This window comes from Eleutherodactylus coqui, chromosome 4 (assembly GCF_035609145.1).
Source record: "Eleutherodactylus coqui strain aEleCoq1 chromosome 4, aEleCoq1.hap1, whole genome shotgun sequence".
Lineage (NCBI taxonomy): Eukaryota > Metazoa > Chordata > Amphibia > Anura > Eleutherodactylidae > Eleutherodactylus > Eleutherodactylus coqui.
This window is the reverse complement of record NC_089840.1, coordinates 265,134,932-265,153,838: the sequence shown is the minus strand read 5'-3', so window position 1 is coordinate 265,153,838 and position 18,907 is coordinate 265,134,932. Positions and strand designations below refer to the sequence as shown.

The 18,907-nt window shown below is 49.1% G+C and overlaps 1 protein-coding gene across 1 annotated transcript in view; it reads left to right on the top strand.

Annotated features, from left to right (window-relative positions):
- RIMKLB (ribosomal modification protein rimK like family member B) overlaps window positions 1-15,431 on the top strand; it is a 30,032-nt gene extending 14,601 nt beyond the window's left edge. The window contains exons 3-7 of the mRNA XM_066601225.1: window positions 2,868-3,090; window positions 11,151-11,381; window positions 11,464-11,550; window positions 11,674-11,877; window positions 14,920-15,431. Of these exons, the coding sequence (XP_066457322.1) occupies window positions 2,919-3,090; window positions 11,151-11,381; window positions 11,464-11,550; window positions 11,674-11,877; window positions 14,920-15,419 (1,194 nt within the window). The 5' untranslated portion in view covers window positions 2,868-2,918 and the 3' untranslated portion in view covers window positions 15,420-15,431. The remainder of the gene's footprint in view (window positions 1-2,867; window positions 3,091-11,150; window positions 11,382-11,463; window positions 11,551-11,673; window positions 11,878-14,919) is intronic.
- The last annotated feature ends 3,476 nt before the right edge of the window (window positions 15,432-18,907 follow it).

Sequence of the window (18,907 nt, the reverse complement as noted above, 5' to 3'; positions counted from 1 at the left end):
GCACTCTTCAGACATGGCGGAAATGCTGTGGAATGTTCACCGCTGACATCGACATAACGTACCGTCCACCACTTGGCGATTTATAGAACGTCCTTCGCTGCGGAACCTTTCTGCAACAAATACGCAACATGCATGCAAAGAGCTGGATTCTAAATCCGCAACGCGTCTGCTTGCCGCGGGGCTACACCCTTGTAATACAGGGGTTAAAATCTACTGGGGTTCCGTAAGTAAACGCGCTGCCTAATGCGCACGCTTTACAGATTTGCGGCTTTTATCATGAACACCGTGTCAAAGAGAAACTACTTCTGATCTACACGCCTGTCGATTGGCCCTTGTTACATTGGGCTGAGAATTGGGTATACGTAAAAGTCCCAAACCCCCTTTAACAACACGCATTGTCAATAAGATGTGCGGTGACTGTCATAGAGCGGGCGCACACAACCCTGGGAGTGGACGCTGTGGACGCGCGGCCCTTTAAACGCAGTCTTCCTTATTTACATTGATGGCACTTGCATCCTTTACATATTCTCATAGCGCAGCAGTCCGTACGCTGCGTTCGCCGGTCATACGGGCAGTTCCGTTCGCGGCACACCCTGTCTGCAGAGCCCAACGCTGCAAATAAAACCTCCTTTGGCTGGTTGTAGCATGCGGCTGATGCCGCCCCGTTTCTGTATCGGCATGTGTCATATCCGACCTTTTAATTACATCCAAACGCAGGCAGCGAATCCTGCCCCGATCCGACGTGTCCCGTTAGAATCCACCATCCGTGCCAATCTGCACAGGGAATGGTTCAGAGCGAACATATGGTGGGAGCTGCTTGGCATGGAAGTGGTTAAAATGAAGTATCCGGTTGGCGGGCGAGACACGCTGGTACAGACAACATGGCCGATTGTTACAGGGTTTTTTTTTCCTTTCCGAATCGGAGCGAGCATCTAGCCCCTGCGTGCGTTAACCCTCTCATGGCTGTATACCAGTGCTGAGTCAGGAAGAGGGCCGCCCGCACCTTCTCCTCCTTTTGTACGCGAGGCACAAGGGCTTCGTTGGGGAAGTGTGGTGGCAGCATCAGTGCCGAATGCCTGTATGGGGAGGGGGCACAGTATGATTATTGGTGCACCCTGTGCCCAGGGGGTCCGTGAGAGCAGGGTCTTGCAGCGGGGTGGAGTATATAGGCAGGGGGGGTTGGATCCAGCTTTTTCTCCCCTGCATCCCTTTTGTGCAGCTCTCCAGGTTGCAGGATGGATGGGGGGAGGGGCGGCATGTGGCCGCCGTCTAACATTACACTGAGTCTATTGTCTGCCGGCTGCGTCTCTGCAGCTGGTGGGGGGATTGTGGAGCTGCGTCAGCACTGCGTCGCCAGGAGGGTGGTGCTGAGAGAGTGCCATGCAAAGTTAATAACCGTCCCTTCCACCTAGTAAGAGGGACACTCGGCGGCTTTTGTGCCGTGATGATTAACACATTAGCCGCCTGGATCACATGACTCGGCAGGCCGTATTGTGTTCCTGCGTACCATATGGACGACTCAGGATTTGTCATGCCGCTGGCAGATTTGTTTTCCCTTTGGCATGATTTCGCAGCGTAACACAGTACAGACCACCGTATAAATCGGGAGGGGTGCAGTCGGCCATCTTTTAATGTGCTGCAGATACAGATGTAGTGCTGGTGAGAGAAAGTCGTACAGATAACTTTTAGGGGCTCGTGTGCTAGTCGGCGGGGGTCCGCAGCACTGGGTGGATATATATGGGAATAGTTATCCCTTCACTATGGGCTATTCAGCATCTAATCCACGGTGCCTGGTCCAGTGCCCTTCATCGCTTTAACGGGCATCTGTTGATTGGTCACTCTTCTGGGATGGGGGGGATGGGGGGGGGGGGGGCGGCTTTCATTTTGGTTTACACTTTTTTTTCTTTTCTAAATCTTCCCACCCCACTGTAAACTTCATTCATCCTAAATCTCTGAAAAGCATTTAACCCCTTCCGGCACACACAGCTATATACTTCCTATGCTGTTGGGGCGTATATAGACCTCCAAGGCATATGCTGTGTACGCAAAGAGCACAGGCGCTGAGCCCACTCGTACACATCAGGTATTGCCTGTCTTTGACAGCTGACCTCCTTCTGCAGGGCCGCAGCAAGCGGGTAGAACGCAGATGGTGGGTGTTAACCCTTTATGTCTCACTGACAATTCAGTGTTCCAATATATTGAAATTCAAATGTCCCAAAAGGTCCTGGTGCAAAAAGATTGCAGTGGTGCCGGCCGGGGCCCCCAGCAGCCTGAGGCCTTCTCACGGCTGCCATGATTGTCTGCCTATTAAGATGTTCCTATGGCTGGATAGGAAACCTGATAAAAATACAGTATAATGTAGCGCTATAGTATATACTGCCTCAGTGAGCAAAGAATCGTACGTGTCTCCTGTGGCGGCTAAAGGAAAAAAGTAACTTAATTTAAAAGTTTTGTTTAAAACACTTCAATGTGACCTGCACACGGTACAATTAGTTGCTCTAGGTCATGAAAGGGTTAAGGAACACCGCAGTCTGTCTGATAACAGGAAGCAATAGACTGTGTGCTGCATATAATGGAAAGAGTGACTGCTAATTTAGTACCCCTTAGTAAGACACACAAGCATTTAGAGTAAGGAGCCAAAACCTTGATTTGGGCAAAAGTTGAGATTGAGAGCCGCAGGCCGCCATCCAGTTATCAAAGTACACGCAAGTCCTGACCCGCCGTACTGCACTCAGGAGGCCTGTTCAGCGTAATTACTTTTTGAGCCTGTAGGGGAGAGCGAGGCCTTGGATAATGGGGCGGGGTGCACATATTTCTTTGTATACAATGTGTTGTAAATGAATGCATCTCCCGCTTTTGTTTTCCAGACCACTCACTCAGGGAGCGCACCCATCTCTACCCCCTTCAGGCCTGTGAAAATGTGCAGCTCCAATGGCCGCCTTTGGTTTCTGACAGACAGAAGGATAAAGGATGACTACCCCCAGCAGGAGATCCTCCGCGCGCTCAAGGCAAAATGTTGCGAAGAAGACCTCGAGTTCCGGTATCTGCTCATGGATCAGGTGGTGCTGACCATCGAGCAAGGAAACTTGGGTAAGCCAAAGCTTAGAACCACAAATGTTCTCCTCTCTAATCCCAGGGTGAGAAAGCGGAGCATGGAGGGTGTTTGACCTGTTCTGCCTGACCTCAGGCACTCGGTTGGGAACTCTGGATGGGCTGTCTTCAGCACAATCGCATTGCGATGCGGGAATGGTCAAAAAAGGAAGACCGAAGGAAAGCGGGCCCTGCGCTTGTTCCAATAGAGCACGGCTTTATTCCAACTGCTATATAAACTCGCATGCAAGATGTCAGACCAGTTTGGAGCAACTAGTTTTCCTAATCTCAGCTAAAATTATGAGTGTGCAATTAAGGTACTTTTTTTACAGGGAGCAATTATCACCCAAATCACTTGAAACGCAATTTTTAGCAATGGTGGTGCCGTTCACAAAGAACGAGAAATCGCTCCCTATAGTCGCTTCGGTTCACCTTGCTCAAATGAAGCGACTAGACAACAGGAGGTGTTCAATGTGAATGGAGCCAGGCGGCCGGAGGAGATCCCCCAACACGTTCCAACTCCATTCACTGAATGACTGTCGCTCCTGTGTGAAAGCATAGGAACAATAGTCACTGGGAAGAACGTGAGGCTCTTTTGCCCCTGACAGTCATCCTGTATAAGGGTACCTATAGACCAAAAAATAAGCAGTCAAAATGGAGGAGGGGAACAGTGAGTTAACCCCATAAGGGATGAAAATCCAACAATAGATGGTTTACATATACAGTGCTACCTCAGCGGTGCGTCAGCAAATGAAAGCTGAGTTAACCAATCAGAGCGTTAGCCTGCTGAAGGCGGGGCATTCAATTCCCGCATCCAGAAAGCAATGCTCTGTTGGCGTGGAGGAGGACGCGACAGCCTGCAGCACCGCCATAGATCATCACGGAACGCCGGCGGTAGGTGAGTAATGATTTTATTTTTTTACTTTCTTGTAGTTAGCTTCCCCATTGAAATAAATTGAAACACCATTAATGCGGAACACATTAAGGGTATTTCAATTCATTTCAATGGGGAAAAGTGCTTTGACATACGCGTTTTTTGGCTTAAGAGCTCCGTCTCGAAACGGATTAAACTCGTATGTCAAGACACTACTGTATGTAAGCTACGGGAAGGAAAAAGTGTATACAAATGAGGAAGGACAGAAGGGGAAAAAGCTGCATCAAAAACTTCTTTGGATGGTTTGTGTAGTTGTGTGTTTGATTGCAGCCTTTTCTGTTTTCTCATTCTTGTCTTTTTGTATAATTTTTTTCCCCCTTCCGGTATCCTGCCTATGCGTAAACTGAACTTTTAAGTACTTGTGGAGTTAAAGGGGTTGTCCCGCGCCGAAACGGGTTTTTTTTTTTTTTTCAAACCCCCCCCCCCTTCCCCCCCCGTTCGGCGCGAGACAACCCCGATGCAGGGACGTACAGAAAGCTCACCGGAGCGCTTACCTTAATCCCCGCGCTCCGGTGACTTCTATACTTACCTGTGAAGATGGCCGCCGGGATCCTCTGCTTCCGTGGACCGCAGCTCTTCTGTGCGGTCCATTGCCGATTCCAGCCTCCTGATTGGCTGGAATCGGCACGTGACGGGGCGGAGCTACACGGAGCCCCATAGAGAACAGGAGAAGACCTGGACTGCGCAAGCGCGGCTAATTTGGCCATCGGAGGGCGAAAATTAGTCGGCACCATGGAGACGAGGACGCCAGCAACGGAGCAGGTAAGTATAAAACTTTTTATAACTTCTGTATGGCTCATAATTAATGCACAATGTATATTACAAAGTGCATTAATATGGCCATACAGAAGTGTATAACCCCACTTGCTGCCGCGGGACAACCCCTTTAAGGTACTTTTACGCTGTGCGATTATCACTGGGAACTACGAATTTGGGCGATAATTGTCCCGTGTACAAGTGACGACACTAACCGAGAAATCACTCACGTTTTGGTGTTGCTCCATCTTTGAGTGACTGCCTGATCGATCTCCGGCGTACCATCTCCATTCTGTGGACAACGATTGCTCCTGTGTCAAGTACAGGAGCGATGGTCGCTGGGCTGGCTGTTGGGTTCTTATGTGCCTGACAGTCATCCTGCGTAAAGGGATTTTTTACTATTGATGGTCATCAATAGTTGATTGGCAGAGGTCCGCTGGTCGGGATCCCTGCTGATCAGCTGATGCCCAGGATCACTATCAATGCAGGCAGTGCTGAGAGCAGATTTGGTTATCTGTATTGTAGGCGGCCCGGTTTTATATTTCAGGCACAGGTCGTATGAAGTTCAATGCAATACCAACCCAGGCCACTGCAATGTTGACAGCGCTGTCCACACTGAAAGCAAAGCTGTTGTGGACTCCTGCCAACTCTTAACTGTTGATGATCTCTCCTCGGGATAGGTCATCAATGATTAAAGTCCTGAACAACCTCATTAACGTACTGATTCCTTACCCTCGACCCCCTTTGATCCTCTAATTTGACTGGTTATCTTCCCGTCCTTCCTGGTCCCAGGATAGTACTTTGTCCCGGGATGGATGGGTCTATTGGAGCGCTAGTTGTTGGAAACTTATCGGATATCTTTTCCTGCGGGTTTACATTCGAATGGCGCTCCTGGGTAGCGGAGCGAGCGCAGCGCTGGGTTTCTTCCGTCTTCTATGTTGTAATACATTTTATTTTCAGGCCTCGCCGGCTATAAGGAGGGTCTGGATGAGTCTGGTCTTCACAGTCTGCCGCACTGTCTTGAGTTGACGTTGTTTTCATAACCGCAGGGGGGGTTGGTCCTTTGCCGGAGGTTTATTATGGTATCCTTGTGGTGTTTTTCCCACTTGGCAGCGTACGCATTCGTCATTTGTACAGCGAAGTGGAAAATGTGGGGGGGGGGGGGGGGGAGCGTCACGAGACAGAAGCGTGCAGCGGCCCCTCCTGTAAACTTCCCACAACTGATCTATGGCAGAGGGTTGACGGAGGAGCGTTCTCCGCATCTCCCCGCAGTCTGACGTGTTTGCGGTGGTATGCGAGGTCGGCACTGTTTGTAGTTCACACATTGCAGTCGCTTACCAATTAACTGAGCATAGAAGGCGGTTTGTATGAAACAGACACATCGGAGGGGAAACTCGAGGATAAACCGGATTTTCCGGTTGTAATCAAAGCTTCCCCAATCGTGATAATTTTTTTTTTTCCAGCTACCTTTTTATTTGCTAAGCCGGCAACAAGAGACGCAAATGCGTGACCAACCGCGCTGATCTGTGCGCCCGTCGACCTTTAGCTCGGAGGTGCTGGTAGTGCGTTCTCTTGGAACGTTGTTTTGTGCTGCCGCTACAATATGCCGTGACGGAACTCGTTGATCCGAATAATATAGGGTGTCAGACTGTAACGTGGCATCTTGGGCCGGGCTCACATGACTGTATCCGTAAAACGCTGCGTGCGTTTTACCGCAGTGAGCGGCCTGACGTCGTGTAGGGCAGCAATTTTCTACTGCACGTGACAGCATATCTCGCGCACGCTGTCATGCGCTGTCTTACCGCTTACTTTGTCAGTGGTGCAACACGACAGCTGCAGAAAATACAAGCCGCTTGGGTTTTGGTCACAAGTTGCATGCAGCTCTTCCACCATAGACGTCACCATGCCATCTGCCTGCAATTTGCAACATGCTGCAGGGCATCAATGCAGCCCCTTCTAATCTTTCCTTGCACTGCAGTTCCCAGACCCCCAGTTGTGCTGGGAACTGCAGCCCACCCCAATCATGTGAATGAGGCTGTATTGCAACTTCTTGCACTGCTGTGCAGGGAAAACAATTACCCTCTCTGCACTTGGTGGGGTCCCAGAGGTTACGTCCCAACTGGTCAAGCTAACCTCCATTCACGTGATGCAGGGGATAACTTGCTGACTGGTTGGAGTCTCATTGCTGAGACCCCTACCATTCTCAAACGGGGGTCCCGGGTCCACCTGATTGCACCCCCATCAGTGAGGAGGAGACTGATTGGAGTGCTGATCGCACCAGCGCTCCATCCACTTTCAATGGGACTGTGGAGATATTAAGGCGCACTCATTCAGGTATTTTGGTCAGCGGCATCGAAAGAAATGTTCTGCTGACGACACATACCCGGCCAGAGCTCCGTACACAAGTGACCGGCTCAATGGTAGGCGAGCGAGATACTGTAAGGAGACCCCTGTTGATCAGCAGCTTTTCCTCTATTATGGGGATAGCTTGCAATTGTGGTACAGCCCCATAAGTTAAAGTGGCGTATATTGATCATTTTAAAGGGATTTTCCTTTATCAGAAATGGCGCTCGAGTGAGTCCTGCAGCCACCATGCACAGCGCCGCACACATCATAGCGGAGGTATCCAGTATAGCAGCGGCATCGCTTGAATGGGACCGAGCTGCTGCTGTGGCCGGTGAACAAGACCTCATAGGCCTGATAAGAGCCGGGCTCACCCCAGCTGATAATGAACGCTCATGAACCTTACCAATTTGATGTCGGCCTATCGCGAGGACAGGTCATCAATATTTTAGTCTTAGAAGCCGCCTTTAAGACGGAAGTCTTGCTGTACTGTAGGAGGAATCCTCCCGTTCAGCAGCGTCAGCGCTTCATTTCCATTTACTTTTTTTTTTCTCGACCACTGAAGAATTTCCTCTGCTTGTAGAAACTCGATTCCCCATCAGCATTCCCAGCGTTTCCTGTCGGCTCCCCCGGCTCCCGTCCGTCCAGCTCCTGCAATGCGGCAGCTATAAATGTGTCTCTTCACGCTGTCACCGGCTGCAGTCTCCCCCGTTATCAAGAGGCTATAATGCATTTATTAAACGCTCCTCCCCGGCTTGCAGCGGGTGACATGGGCGCAGCGTGGGAGGCGCGTGTTGTGCTACAATAGGAGAGGTCAACGAGCAACAATGGCCGGCTTAGCCCGGACGGGGCCTGAGGTGCTTTGTGGCGGAGCTGTTTGCACGGTTGTGCGTGAAGAGGCTTACGGACGGTGTTCTTTCTATTATGAAGGGTTGACATAGTTGTTCCTGTTGCCTCGCTGACCAAGCAGTCGCTTTCTTACTGAATTTCCCATGCATGAGATAATATATCATGAGTCTTGTGTGTGTTTGCAGAGGACTATTAGTCACATGTCGGACCCCCGGGGGGCCGTGGATTGTACTGCTCATCTCGGGGAAAGCTGCTTTTGCATAAAGTCTCATTAGAGAACTCTGTGGCCTGCGTGTGGAGCTATACAAACGTACTTGGGAGAAAAAAAGACGTATGTCTCGTCTCGGTCCGATTTCCTCAGATGCCCATCAAGTTAATCATTTTGCAAAAAAGGATGCAATCTGTGTGCGCAATTTTTCACTTAGCAGTGCTAGGAAAAGAATAGGTCTGCTTTTTGATGATGGGTTGCGGGATACAGAAGACATATGAAAGTAAAAATACGCAATACAGACACACAGATTTGAAATTGGTCGGTTTTTCATAAAAATTTGATCTGCTCCTTTAACCCCTTGAGTGGCGGGTGTCCTACCACCCTGTCGTGCCCACCAGGGCAGGTTTTTTAAAATGGTCTAATCATTGAATTTCAACTAATTTTGCAGTTGCGTCTCAAGAGCCATAACTTTTTCAGTTTTCCATTGACACAGCCATATAAGGGCTTGTTTTTTGCGGGACAAGTTGTGATTTTTTTTAAACGGGGGGGGGGAGGAAAAAAGAAATGGGGAAAAAAGAAAAAAAGGGGCCATGTCATTAAGGGGTTAAATAATGTATTAACTTCCTTCTCTGGGTCATTACGACGCATGGATACCACATGTGTGATTTTTTTTTTTTTTTGATTTTTTTACAAAGTAAAGGGAGACAAGTGTTTTTTGTTTTTTTTTTTTATAATTTTTTTTTTTTGTCCCTTTAGGGGACTTCCACAGGGACCCATCAGGACCCCTGACCACATTCCGGGGGTCCGATGGTGACAGCCCTTTACATGCTGCAGTCACATAGACTGCAGCATGTAAAGGGTTAACACAGCAGAGATCGGAGGTTTTCTCTGATCTCTGCTGTAAGAGCTGGTACCTAGCTGTCCTCTGACAGCTAACAACCAGCTCTCCCTGCCACAGAGACCATCGGCTTGCTTCTGACAAGCCGATGGTCTCTATGGCAACCTGTAAACAATGCATGAGATTGCTGGCATATCTGCAATATCTTCTGCTGGTTTTTCAAAGCCCTTGCTTTGTTCTCTGTGGGACTGCGCAGGCAGAGCACACTGTCACAGCTTGTGGCATTGTGCTCTGCAGCTCCCATAGTGATACATAGCCCGGAAATCTTCCGGGCTATGTCACTATGAGCTGTGGAGCTCGTCCCGGAACATTTCCGGGCGTGCCACTCAAGGGGTTAAATGATCTCAAACGCTGAGTCCTCGTGTAAAGACCTGCTTGCCGATGGACAGGTACATGCTTTAATCACTTTAATATGTTCACCCCATGGAATTTCCAGCTATAGCCCGCCTCTAATAACCGCATCAAGAGCCGCAGTTTTTGGCGATGGAATTTGCCTGGTCAATGGAGGGAATCAATGTGCTGAATTCCAACACCAAACATGGCATTTCTGCGTCGGGGTAACCCGTCACTACTTGATGCAGAAGCTCTAAAAACAATGGCAAAATCCGCATCTTATTGGAGTGGAATCTGCAGCGGTTTTTAGAGGGGGGCTGCGCACTGAACATTCCGTGGGGAGTTCCGCGCTGTGAACTTGGTCTAATGGGGTGGAGGTTTTCCACTGTGGATATTCTGCACCAGATCCGCTCCATGTGAACACAGCCTTAAAGGGTTTTTCCCTCACGATATGGTCATGTGATCAAGCCTATACTTCCTCCTTTCCCCTTTGACACGCACAACCATCACGTCTCGGATCTTCACAGAATCACTCGCCTAATGTGTAAGGATTGACTGGGCTGGGTTAGCTGCAGGATAGAAGGGCGAGCGGGAGTTGTTGAACCTACCTGCCTCGGGCGATGAAGCAAAACTGCACCGCGGCCTCCGGGTCGAGGGATCTGTTTGTGGCAAATAAACACAACTTGCTGGATCTACTGTGATTGGTAGAAGTTTAAGCTGGCAGTGCATGGTGATTTTGGGGAACTAACCCGTTATCTAATGTGTGTATGAGGTGTCCCACTTTAGCCAGCAATAGTCCATGTTTGATTTCAACATGTAGTAGTGACTTGTTCCCTCTCCCCATTGACAAGGCCTTCATGCCCGGCTGAGCCCTGCGTACATGTATACGGGGGAGTCGGGAGGGATAGCGGATCGCACACAAGTGTAATATAGGTATATTTGGACGGCTACAAGTCTTGGCCCTTCTGTGGATCAGATGTCCTATGGATTGGTGACAAGCGATCTGTGGTATAGCCCTTCTAAGGGTCCCTTTTGGGATCAGTCGGCTTTTTGGAGGACTATTTATTGTATCGGGTACCACGTCATGCCATTTTTCTCTGGGGTGGCAATGCCCGCCCAGCTTCTCCACGTGATACTGAGGTGCCAACAGCCGGGCGCTATCAGCAGTCTACATTTGCAATGTGTGCTGCAAAAGCTCCCGGCACGCGTCTGATTTACTCGTAGGCCATCATTCACGCGTATACAGCAGCACTGCATTGTACCATACGGGCGCATGTAGTACATGGATCTTTGTTTACTATCGTCACTTCCCTCCATACAAACGACTGTCTGTAAAGCCCAACGTTACGTGAATCCACTCTGGTTTTCACGTGCGTCATGCCTTCCTGTCATCACTTTCTTCCTTGTTCTTGCATTGTAGCTTCAGACACATGTGATGACTTCCTGAGCCGGAGAGGTTTGTGGTGGTTGAGCAATGCGTCCCCACCAGCATCTCGCAGCGGTAGGAGGTGGTTGTGTAGCCTCCTCTATCGGCCAATGGGCTTCAAGGCTTTCCTGCTTTATTGTCATATTGCTTCCACTTAAATGAGCGATTGCCGTAATCGATGGGTGTTTGGAAAGAGTTATGTATGCAATTCCTCAATGTACAAGCATCAACATGTGTTCCCCAGAACGGCCTGATCTGAACATTAATTAGTTGCATAAGGAGGTTTGACACTCGTACCATGTTATTTCAGGTCTCCGTGTGAATGGCGAGTTCATCACTTCGTACCCCCAGGTAGTTGTCGTCCGCGTGCCCACCCCCTGGGTGCAAAGTGACAGCGATATCACCGTCCTCAGGCACTTGGAGAAGATGGGTTGTCGACTGATGAACAGACCGCAGGCCATTCTCAACTGCGTCAACAAGTTCTGGACGTTCCAGGAGCTGGCGGGTCACGGGGTGCCGCTGCCGGATACATTTTCTTACGGTGAGTCCTTTATCTCGTTTGTTGGGCCTTGGAGGGAAGCTGATTGCTTGAGTCTGCCATTCACATGATTTGTTTGTCACAGGCGGTCACGAAAACTTCTCAAAAATGATCGATGAGGCCGAAGTCCTGGAATTTCCCATGGTGGTGAAGAACACCCGAGGGCATAGAGGTGAGTCGCGTACCGCTGACCATATCAGCAGGGCTTGTGTCTGGTTCAGTAATCCATTGCACATGGCTCTACAGCTGTCAGAGCGTACGTGAGCACCACTAATGTTCTCTTTACACTTCCTAGGTAAAGCTGTGTTTTTGGCCCGGGACAAGCACCACTTGGCTGACCTGAGTCATCTCATCCGGCATGAAGCCCCCTATCTGTTCCAGAAATACGTGGAGGAGTCTCATGGACGGGATGTGAGAGTCATTGTAGTCGGCGGCCGTGTGATCGGCACCATGCTGAGGTGCTCCACAGACGGCAGAATGCAAAGCAACTGCTCACTAGGTATACATACAAACGTGTTATAGCCTGCCTATCGCTTTATGGGTACGATCAGACGGAACCAAGCGCTGAATGTAATCTATAATCCACCTCTTAAATACTAGTGACCTGTCCTCAGAATATGTCATCAATAGTTGGATGGTGGTCCACTGGTTGGTAGATGTCCTGAGCAGCGGACCCCCACAACTATTGATGTCCCATCCTGAGGACAACACTTTTTAGATATATTATGGGGTAGATAACCATTGCAACAGTAGAAGAGGGGGTTGTAGTTTTTTTCATGAAACCACATCCTGTGATAAGAGGGGGAACTTGAGGCCCATTTAGACATCACAATCATCGCTCAAAAGCTGTCGCTCAGGTGACTTTTGAGTGATAATCATTGTGTCATTTACAGTGCAAGATGAACGCTCAAGATGAGCAATCACCTTGCGCTCAGAGCGGAGGGTGCAGAAGACAAGCGGGATGTCCCCGCTTGTCTTCTGCATGCAGCTGTTTTCTGCATGGAGCGCCCGGCTGTTATACAGCAGAGCGCTCCGTGCCGGGTATGGAGAACAGAGCTGGACCGCTGTGTTCTTCATACCCAGCCTGTCATCAGGGAGCGGGATACAGCTGAAACAATAGTATCAGCTGTATCCCGCTGTGACTCCCTAATGAGACTCGTCAGCACGCTGAAAGACAACGATGAGCAACGGCTTAACGAAAACTGTACGATGTCAGTGCCGTTACACACGACGATTATCGCTCAAAAGACGGCTGTAGTCGGGCTCACGCAAGCATGCAGTAAAACGCTGGGTGTATAATGCAGCATCTTACTGCTGTGGGAGCCAGCTTATTGCCGCGTATGGCAGCATTTTTTTTTTCTTCACTGTGCGTGACTGTATTTCACGCATGCAGTCATGGGCAGTATGACTTTTTTTTGTTTTTTTCTTTTCCACACTAATTTTGTATTAATTTAAAGGGGTTGTCCCGCGCCGAAACGGTTTTTTTTTTTTTTTTTCAACCCCCCCCCCCCCCCTTCCCGTTCGGCGCGAGACAACCCCGATGCAGGGACCTAAAGAAAGCTTACCGGAGCGCTTACCTGAATCCCCGCGCTCCGGTGACTTCTATACTTACCGGTGAAGATGGCCGCCGGGATCCTCTTCCTCCGTGGACCGCAGCTCTTCTGTGCGGTCCATTGCCGATTCCAGCCTCCTGATTGGCTGGAATCGGCACGTGACGGGGTTCTGTATGGCTCATAATTAATGCACAATGTATATTACAAAGTGCATTAATATGGCCATACAGAAGTGTATAGACCCACTTGCTGCCGCGGGACAACCCCTTTAACTTATAAATGCTACATATATGCATTTGGCATGTACAGTGTTGCGCGCCCATAGAGGACAATGGATCTCCATTGCGCGTAATACGCATATTACACGTAAGTGTGACTGGATTGATGAAAATGTATTTTCAGTGACTCCATTCACCATGTATTACGCAGGTGTAATGGGCTATAAAACTGCACTCGTGAGCCCGGCCTTATTCAGACAGGTGAATTCTCGTCCATGTGTAACTGACTGCACACAGACCCATACAGTTAAAGGGAACCTGTCCTCTCTATTCAGCTGAGCTCTGTGCCATATAGCCGTATTGTAGACCAATGGATGGCTTGCCTATATGTGGCCGCTGAGCTGCATAATCCCCTCTGGTACTTTTCCCCACCATGTATGCAAATAAAGGAGTCCCTTTTTACTGAAGAGTCCCTGTGTGTTATGCCTAATCCACGCCCCCGGTAGTTTGAGTGACGGGCAGCCTGCTCCGATCAGAAATCCCGCACTTGCGCGGTGTGTTTTGTGCACGGTCATGGACTCCTTCATCGGGGGAAGACTTCAGCCCTGCGGTACGAATGTGTAGTGGGCAGTATGTGTCGTTTGTTTTGGGTTTTTTCGTGTTTTTTTTGTCGTTTTTTTTTTCTCGGGTAAGCCCTCTGAAAATACAGATATCTACTAAGATGTACAAATCAGGAGCCCTGACGGATCTCTTCAGTTATGTTCACACGGGGTGCATTTGCCACAGAAAATCTGCAGCTTTTCCGTTGGTTTGATTTGTGTTTATGGTTGCTGATTTTGTGTATTTTTTGTATGAATGTGCAGCTATAGAAATCTCTCCCATCTACTGCAGATTGCAGTGCGGATTTCAGTCTTCATTGAAGTCCGGGACAGAAAGCCACAAGTTTTCTACACCGAATCCGCTGCTAAAATTTACATGCTGCGACTTTAAATTCATTTTCGGACAGATTTTTTTTTTTCCCTCTTTTAACCGCGTATGGAAACCATTTTAAACATTTCATCCACGTTGCTGCCTCTCTAAATACTTCAGATTTCTTGTGGCACGTCCACTGCTTTTAGTGCCAGTTTGCAAATTGTAACATTCTTGTTTTGGCTGTTTTGATACATAAGTGAATGTCAGTGAATAGGATCCACCCCTGCCATGATTGAGGGGGCAGCCGAACCAACCTCTTTGGTTGTAAGTCATTTGAAGTAGCAACAAAAGAGGCCACATACTGTAAGGGCGCCTGCACACGGGCGGAAATCCCACGGCGGGATTTCCACCACTGAAAGCCTGCATAGGATTGCGTTAACAAACGCAATCCTATGCAGACGGCCGCGGTTTGGCTGCGCGAAATCTCGTTCAGCAAGCAAACCGCGGCATGTCCTATTTCTGTGCCCGCACAGAAACGTCACTCACCTGGCTGCCGGCTCCGGTCTGCGCTGGCAGCCGGCACATGAAAGAGCTGGGGCCGCCAGGCGCGGGTGAGTACGCGCTCGTCCCTGCAGGCGCTCGGGTCGGGTCCCGCGGCGAGAATCCTCGCCGCCGGATCCGACCCGCTCGTTTTGCAGGCGGCCTAAAAAGGCTGTGAGTTAAGGGCTATATAATATACATTTTTAATGCCTCTGACACTGAAACCTTTCACCACTTGCTACGAAGTTCTGTTCGACCTTTTTTCTGACCGTCTTTATCCCCTTAATTCTAATCAGATATCCCTGTTTTGTTCTGCAGGAGGCATCGGGATGATGTGCACGCTGAGCGAACAAGGCAAGCAACTCGCCATTCAAGTCTCCAACATCTTGGGAATGGATGTGTGCGGCATTGATTTGCTCACCAAAGAAGACGGCTCTTATTGCGTCTGCGAAGCGAACGCCAACGTGGGCTTTATCGCCTTCGACAAAGCTTGCAACATGGATGTAGCCTCCATGGTGGCTGACTACGCCATTTCACTTCTGCCAAGTCGACTGACCAGACGAATGTCCCTCCTTTCTGTCGTGTCCAGCGCAAGCGAGACAAGCGAGCCCGAGCTGCCTGGCGTAACTTCCAGTACAGGTGTTGACGTGCCTGCTCCTCTCCTCCATCACCATGAAGCTGGAGACAGCATGAGTGCCAGCTCCAGCTCTGTGGACAGTGATCCTGACACTGCCACGGAGAGGGAGCTCCTCACCAAGAGCGCCATCTTTAACATGAACCAGCTTCTTGCCAGCGAAATCAAGCTTTTGGTGGAATAGAAGAAGTGGAAACGGGGGGGGGGGGGTGGGGGTTGTGAAAAGTGGGTGGGAGGGGTGTGGGGAGGGGGTTATGTCAAGGGGGGGAGGGGGGATGTAGCACGTGTAAATATTGTAGGGGCCATTACTGCTGGTGTTTGGATTTGGGAGGGTCCGGGTGGGTAAACGCAGAATCCCTGTTGTAAATGAGGCTGCACCACTGAGTGGGGAAGGTAGTAGCTAGGAGATTTCTTCCATATTACATTGGACATATTTAAAGGAGAAGTATAAGGAAGCCTTGTAATGTTTCTTTGCTCAATTCTTGCCGACCGCTGCCGTTATTTAATACATTTTTTTTTTACAATTGCATAGTTCATATTGCATCCCTCTCCCCTTTCTTAAAGGATATCACGTAAGTCTGAAATGCGTCTTCTGGTGCAAAGTTTGAGCAAAGTTTTTTTGTTTTTTTTCATTTGCATATCTTACTGTCTTAAGCTTTTCTCTTGCCAGTGAGCTAAGTAATGCTTTTCACTACAGGATTAATATTAAGACATCCTGTCAGCGGATCTTCGGCTACTAAACCTGTAGTGTGGCAAGAATGCTGACAGACGGATGTGCTTCCTCATCGCCCGGCCTGTAGCTGTGACCCTAAACTCTGCATTTGGTCCTGCTTTGCGCCATATGTAAACTAGGTGAGAACCATCTGATGGGCAGTTCCTTACTAGCGAGTGGTCCTGGGCTGTCGCTCCTTCCTGGTTCTTGATTGACAGGTCAGATATGACGCTGGTGCCCAATCAAGAGATATGAGGAGGGGTTGAAGATCCCTTAATGAAGAAAGCCCAGGACCTCTTGCTAGTTCTAGACCGCTCATTAGATTGTTCTAACCAATGGTGGGCATAAGATGACTATTACGGCGTCGCTGCTACCTGCTGAGCGGTGAGTGAGATGTTTAGCACGTCCTCCTTGTCGGCGGTCTTGCGGTTCTACTAAAGATACTGACATCTTACGAGTCTCTTGATGCAACCGTTGGAGTGGGCAGCTGCTTTGATATCACAACCCTTGCTCGCCCCTCCGAATTTACAACTGTTGGTTTTCTGGGACTTTTTAGGTCCTCAATGTCAGATCGGTGGCCCTCTGGTTGCAGGAGCCGCTGTGCAATGGAGTTGAGCCTTCTGTGCTGTCACTCGGAGTGGGACTGTAAGCTCTTGTCTCATTCGCTTGAGTGGGACTGAGCTTGCCGTACTGTTCCTGGCCGCTACACATGCATGGACGGTTCAAGTGTGATGCCGGCACCCGGTCAGCCCCTTCCACTGCCTCTTGAGCATCGCATAATGGAGAAGGCCCGGGAGCACTTGCTATGGTGTTGCTTTGGTAAACAGCATGCCTGTTACTAAGTCATCAATAAAGTCCCAGAAAACCACTTGACATGCAAATATCCTAATCCCGAGGCTCTAGTTGTCGAACTCCGTGGCGCAAGGTGTGTTATAGATGGCAAACCTAATTCTATACTTCACCTTTAAATGGCAGAGGTGCGAGAGCGCACGGTCGGTTTGTGAGCTCATTGTCTGGATTGAGGTGTTCCTTAATGTCACCACTAGTAGCAGTTATTGGGAACACTCCTCCTAAATACTTATCTTGGGTTGATCGGAGTCCACAACAGCTTGACCATGTTTTACTCGCATCAGCGGAGTTGTTCTTTGCAATATGGAAGAGTGAAGGGGACTTCTTCTAAAGGAAACCGTCAGCATTTGGGCATCTTGGACCTGGTGACGCAGATGGTGACGTGTTTGGAGGATCTCTTCCCGTTCCTCCGCCATATCATCCTGCTGACCCAGAGTCGCACAGAGCGGGGGTGACGTATATATCGATCCTGTATCTTCTGCAGATTGCATGTGCATGAACAGGTACTCCCTACATTTCCCTTCCAGCAACGTATGGGGCACATGAAAGCTAATGGTGTCAGTGATTCCACCACTTTTTTAATGTAAGGTCTTAAGAAAAAAAAACTTAAATACCCTCCAAGCTATCTGTATTTTTCTCCTGTGGAGCTCCAGCTATGATGGAAGGACACAGGGTATCACCGTGGTGGCCACTGAGACGGCCGGCTTTCTCTTCCATTGTGCCTCATAACCTGCCAGGCCTTTATTTATATCTACTTGTGGGCGCCCGATGTCCGCAGCCAATACACGGCCCAGTCCAACATTCACTCGAAGGACGCCGATCTCATCTGAATGTTGATGGAAGCCGCTTGGTAGTGGCTGCTGCCGCAGTGGGCGCCCTATAGAGTTTCTCAAACTTCACTTTTTCCTGCTGTACACCCCTGAATGTCCCCCATACTGTTCATTTTAGCACACTGTCTGAATGCCCACCCCCCCCCCCTTGTAAGATCTCCTATATATAATAAATGTGTGTGTATATAATATATAGATTTATATTATGTATGCACAAGACTATATGGTTTACTGTTCTGCAACCCCTTTACTACTGGAATATTCTTGCAATGCATTGGATCATGTAAAAAGCAGCAGTGCCTCTGGCAGTTAAGGGGTTCTGCTCCTTCCCCACTTTCATTCGTTAACCCTGAGACTGCTGTGCAGCAGCAGTGGGGTTAATAGCAGTGTTATGATACTGTTTTTTTTGTTTTTTTTTATTATTGCATTTGAAAAAAAATTGTATTTTTTTTTTTTTCCCTTTCATATTTTTTTTTTCTCCTTTTTTAAAACCCAGGTTGCTGCTTTCATTTTTTTTTCCTTGCACTGGATGAAGGGCTTCAGCGGGATTAAGGAGCGTTAATAGAATTTATTTTTTTTGTAAGGCTTTTGTTACCCTTTCATATTTTTGTCTGCCTCTGGCTGCAGGGTTTTAATGATTAATGAGTTTGCAACCCCTCTCCTCCTCCCGATTAGCTTTCATTTTTTTTGTAGATTTCCCTCGTTGGCCTTTGCATTCAAATGCCCACCGTGTGGTTGTGTTAGGGCCCCCCATACACCTGTTGGCTCAACGATTGTTTGACAGCGGTTTCCCCCGACTCCTCCGGACATGTGAAGGCTTGTTGCGTCCAATTTATACCATATACTAAGTCACGGTGCTTATAGGACAGAGTATGGAGTCTGAGGGTGCATTACTTACCTGGCTAGCTGTTCCTTTGCGGTCGTTGAAGAAAGGAGTCCTGCCCACAGACCAAGCGCCAACTCCAGGTGGCAGGGCACAGCATAGAAACGGGTAAGTAATACTCCCCTGTACTCCACAATGCCTATCTTACTAGAGCCATAACTTAGTTCATGGTGCTTAGAAGACTGTGACGGGGGCTTATCTCCTGGGGAATAATGGCAGCGGGTGCTGAAATTCAGCATTCCTGATCTTCCTCTCCTGACGTTATCTGGAAAGTTGAGCCGCCCTGGTATACCTCAAAGTCCTCCAACCCCAATGTAATTCTAATGCGCATGGGAGGCCTTCGCACATTGCCAACCGTGGGCTCCTTGTCGGACGCGGCTCCTCCTATTTTGCTAAAC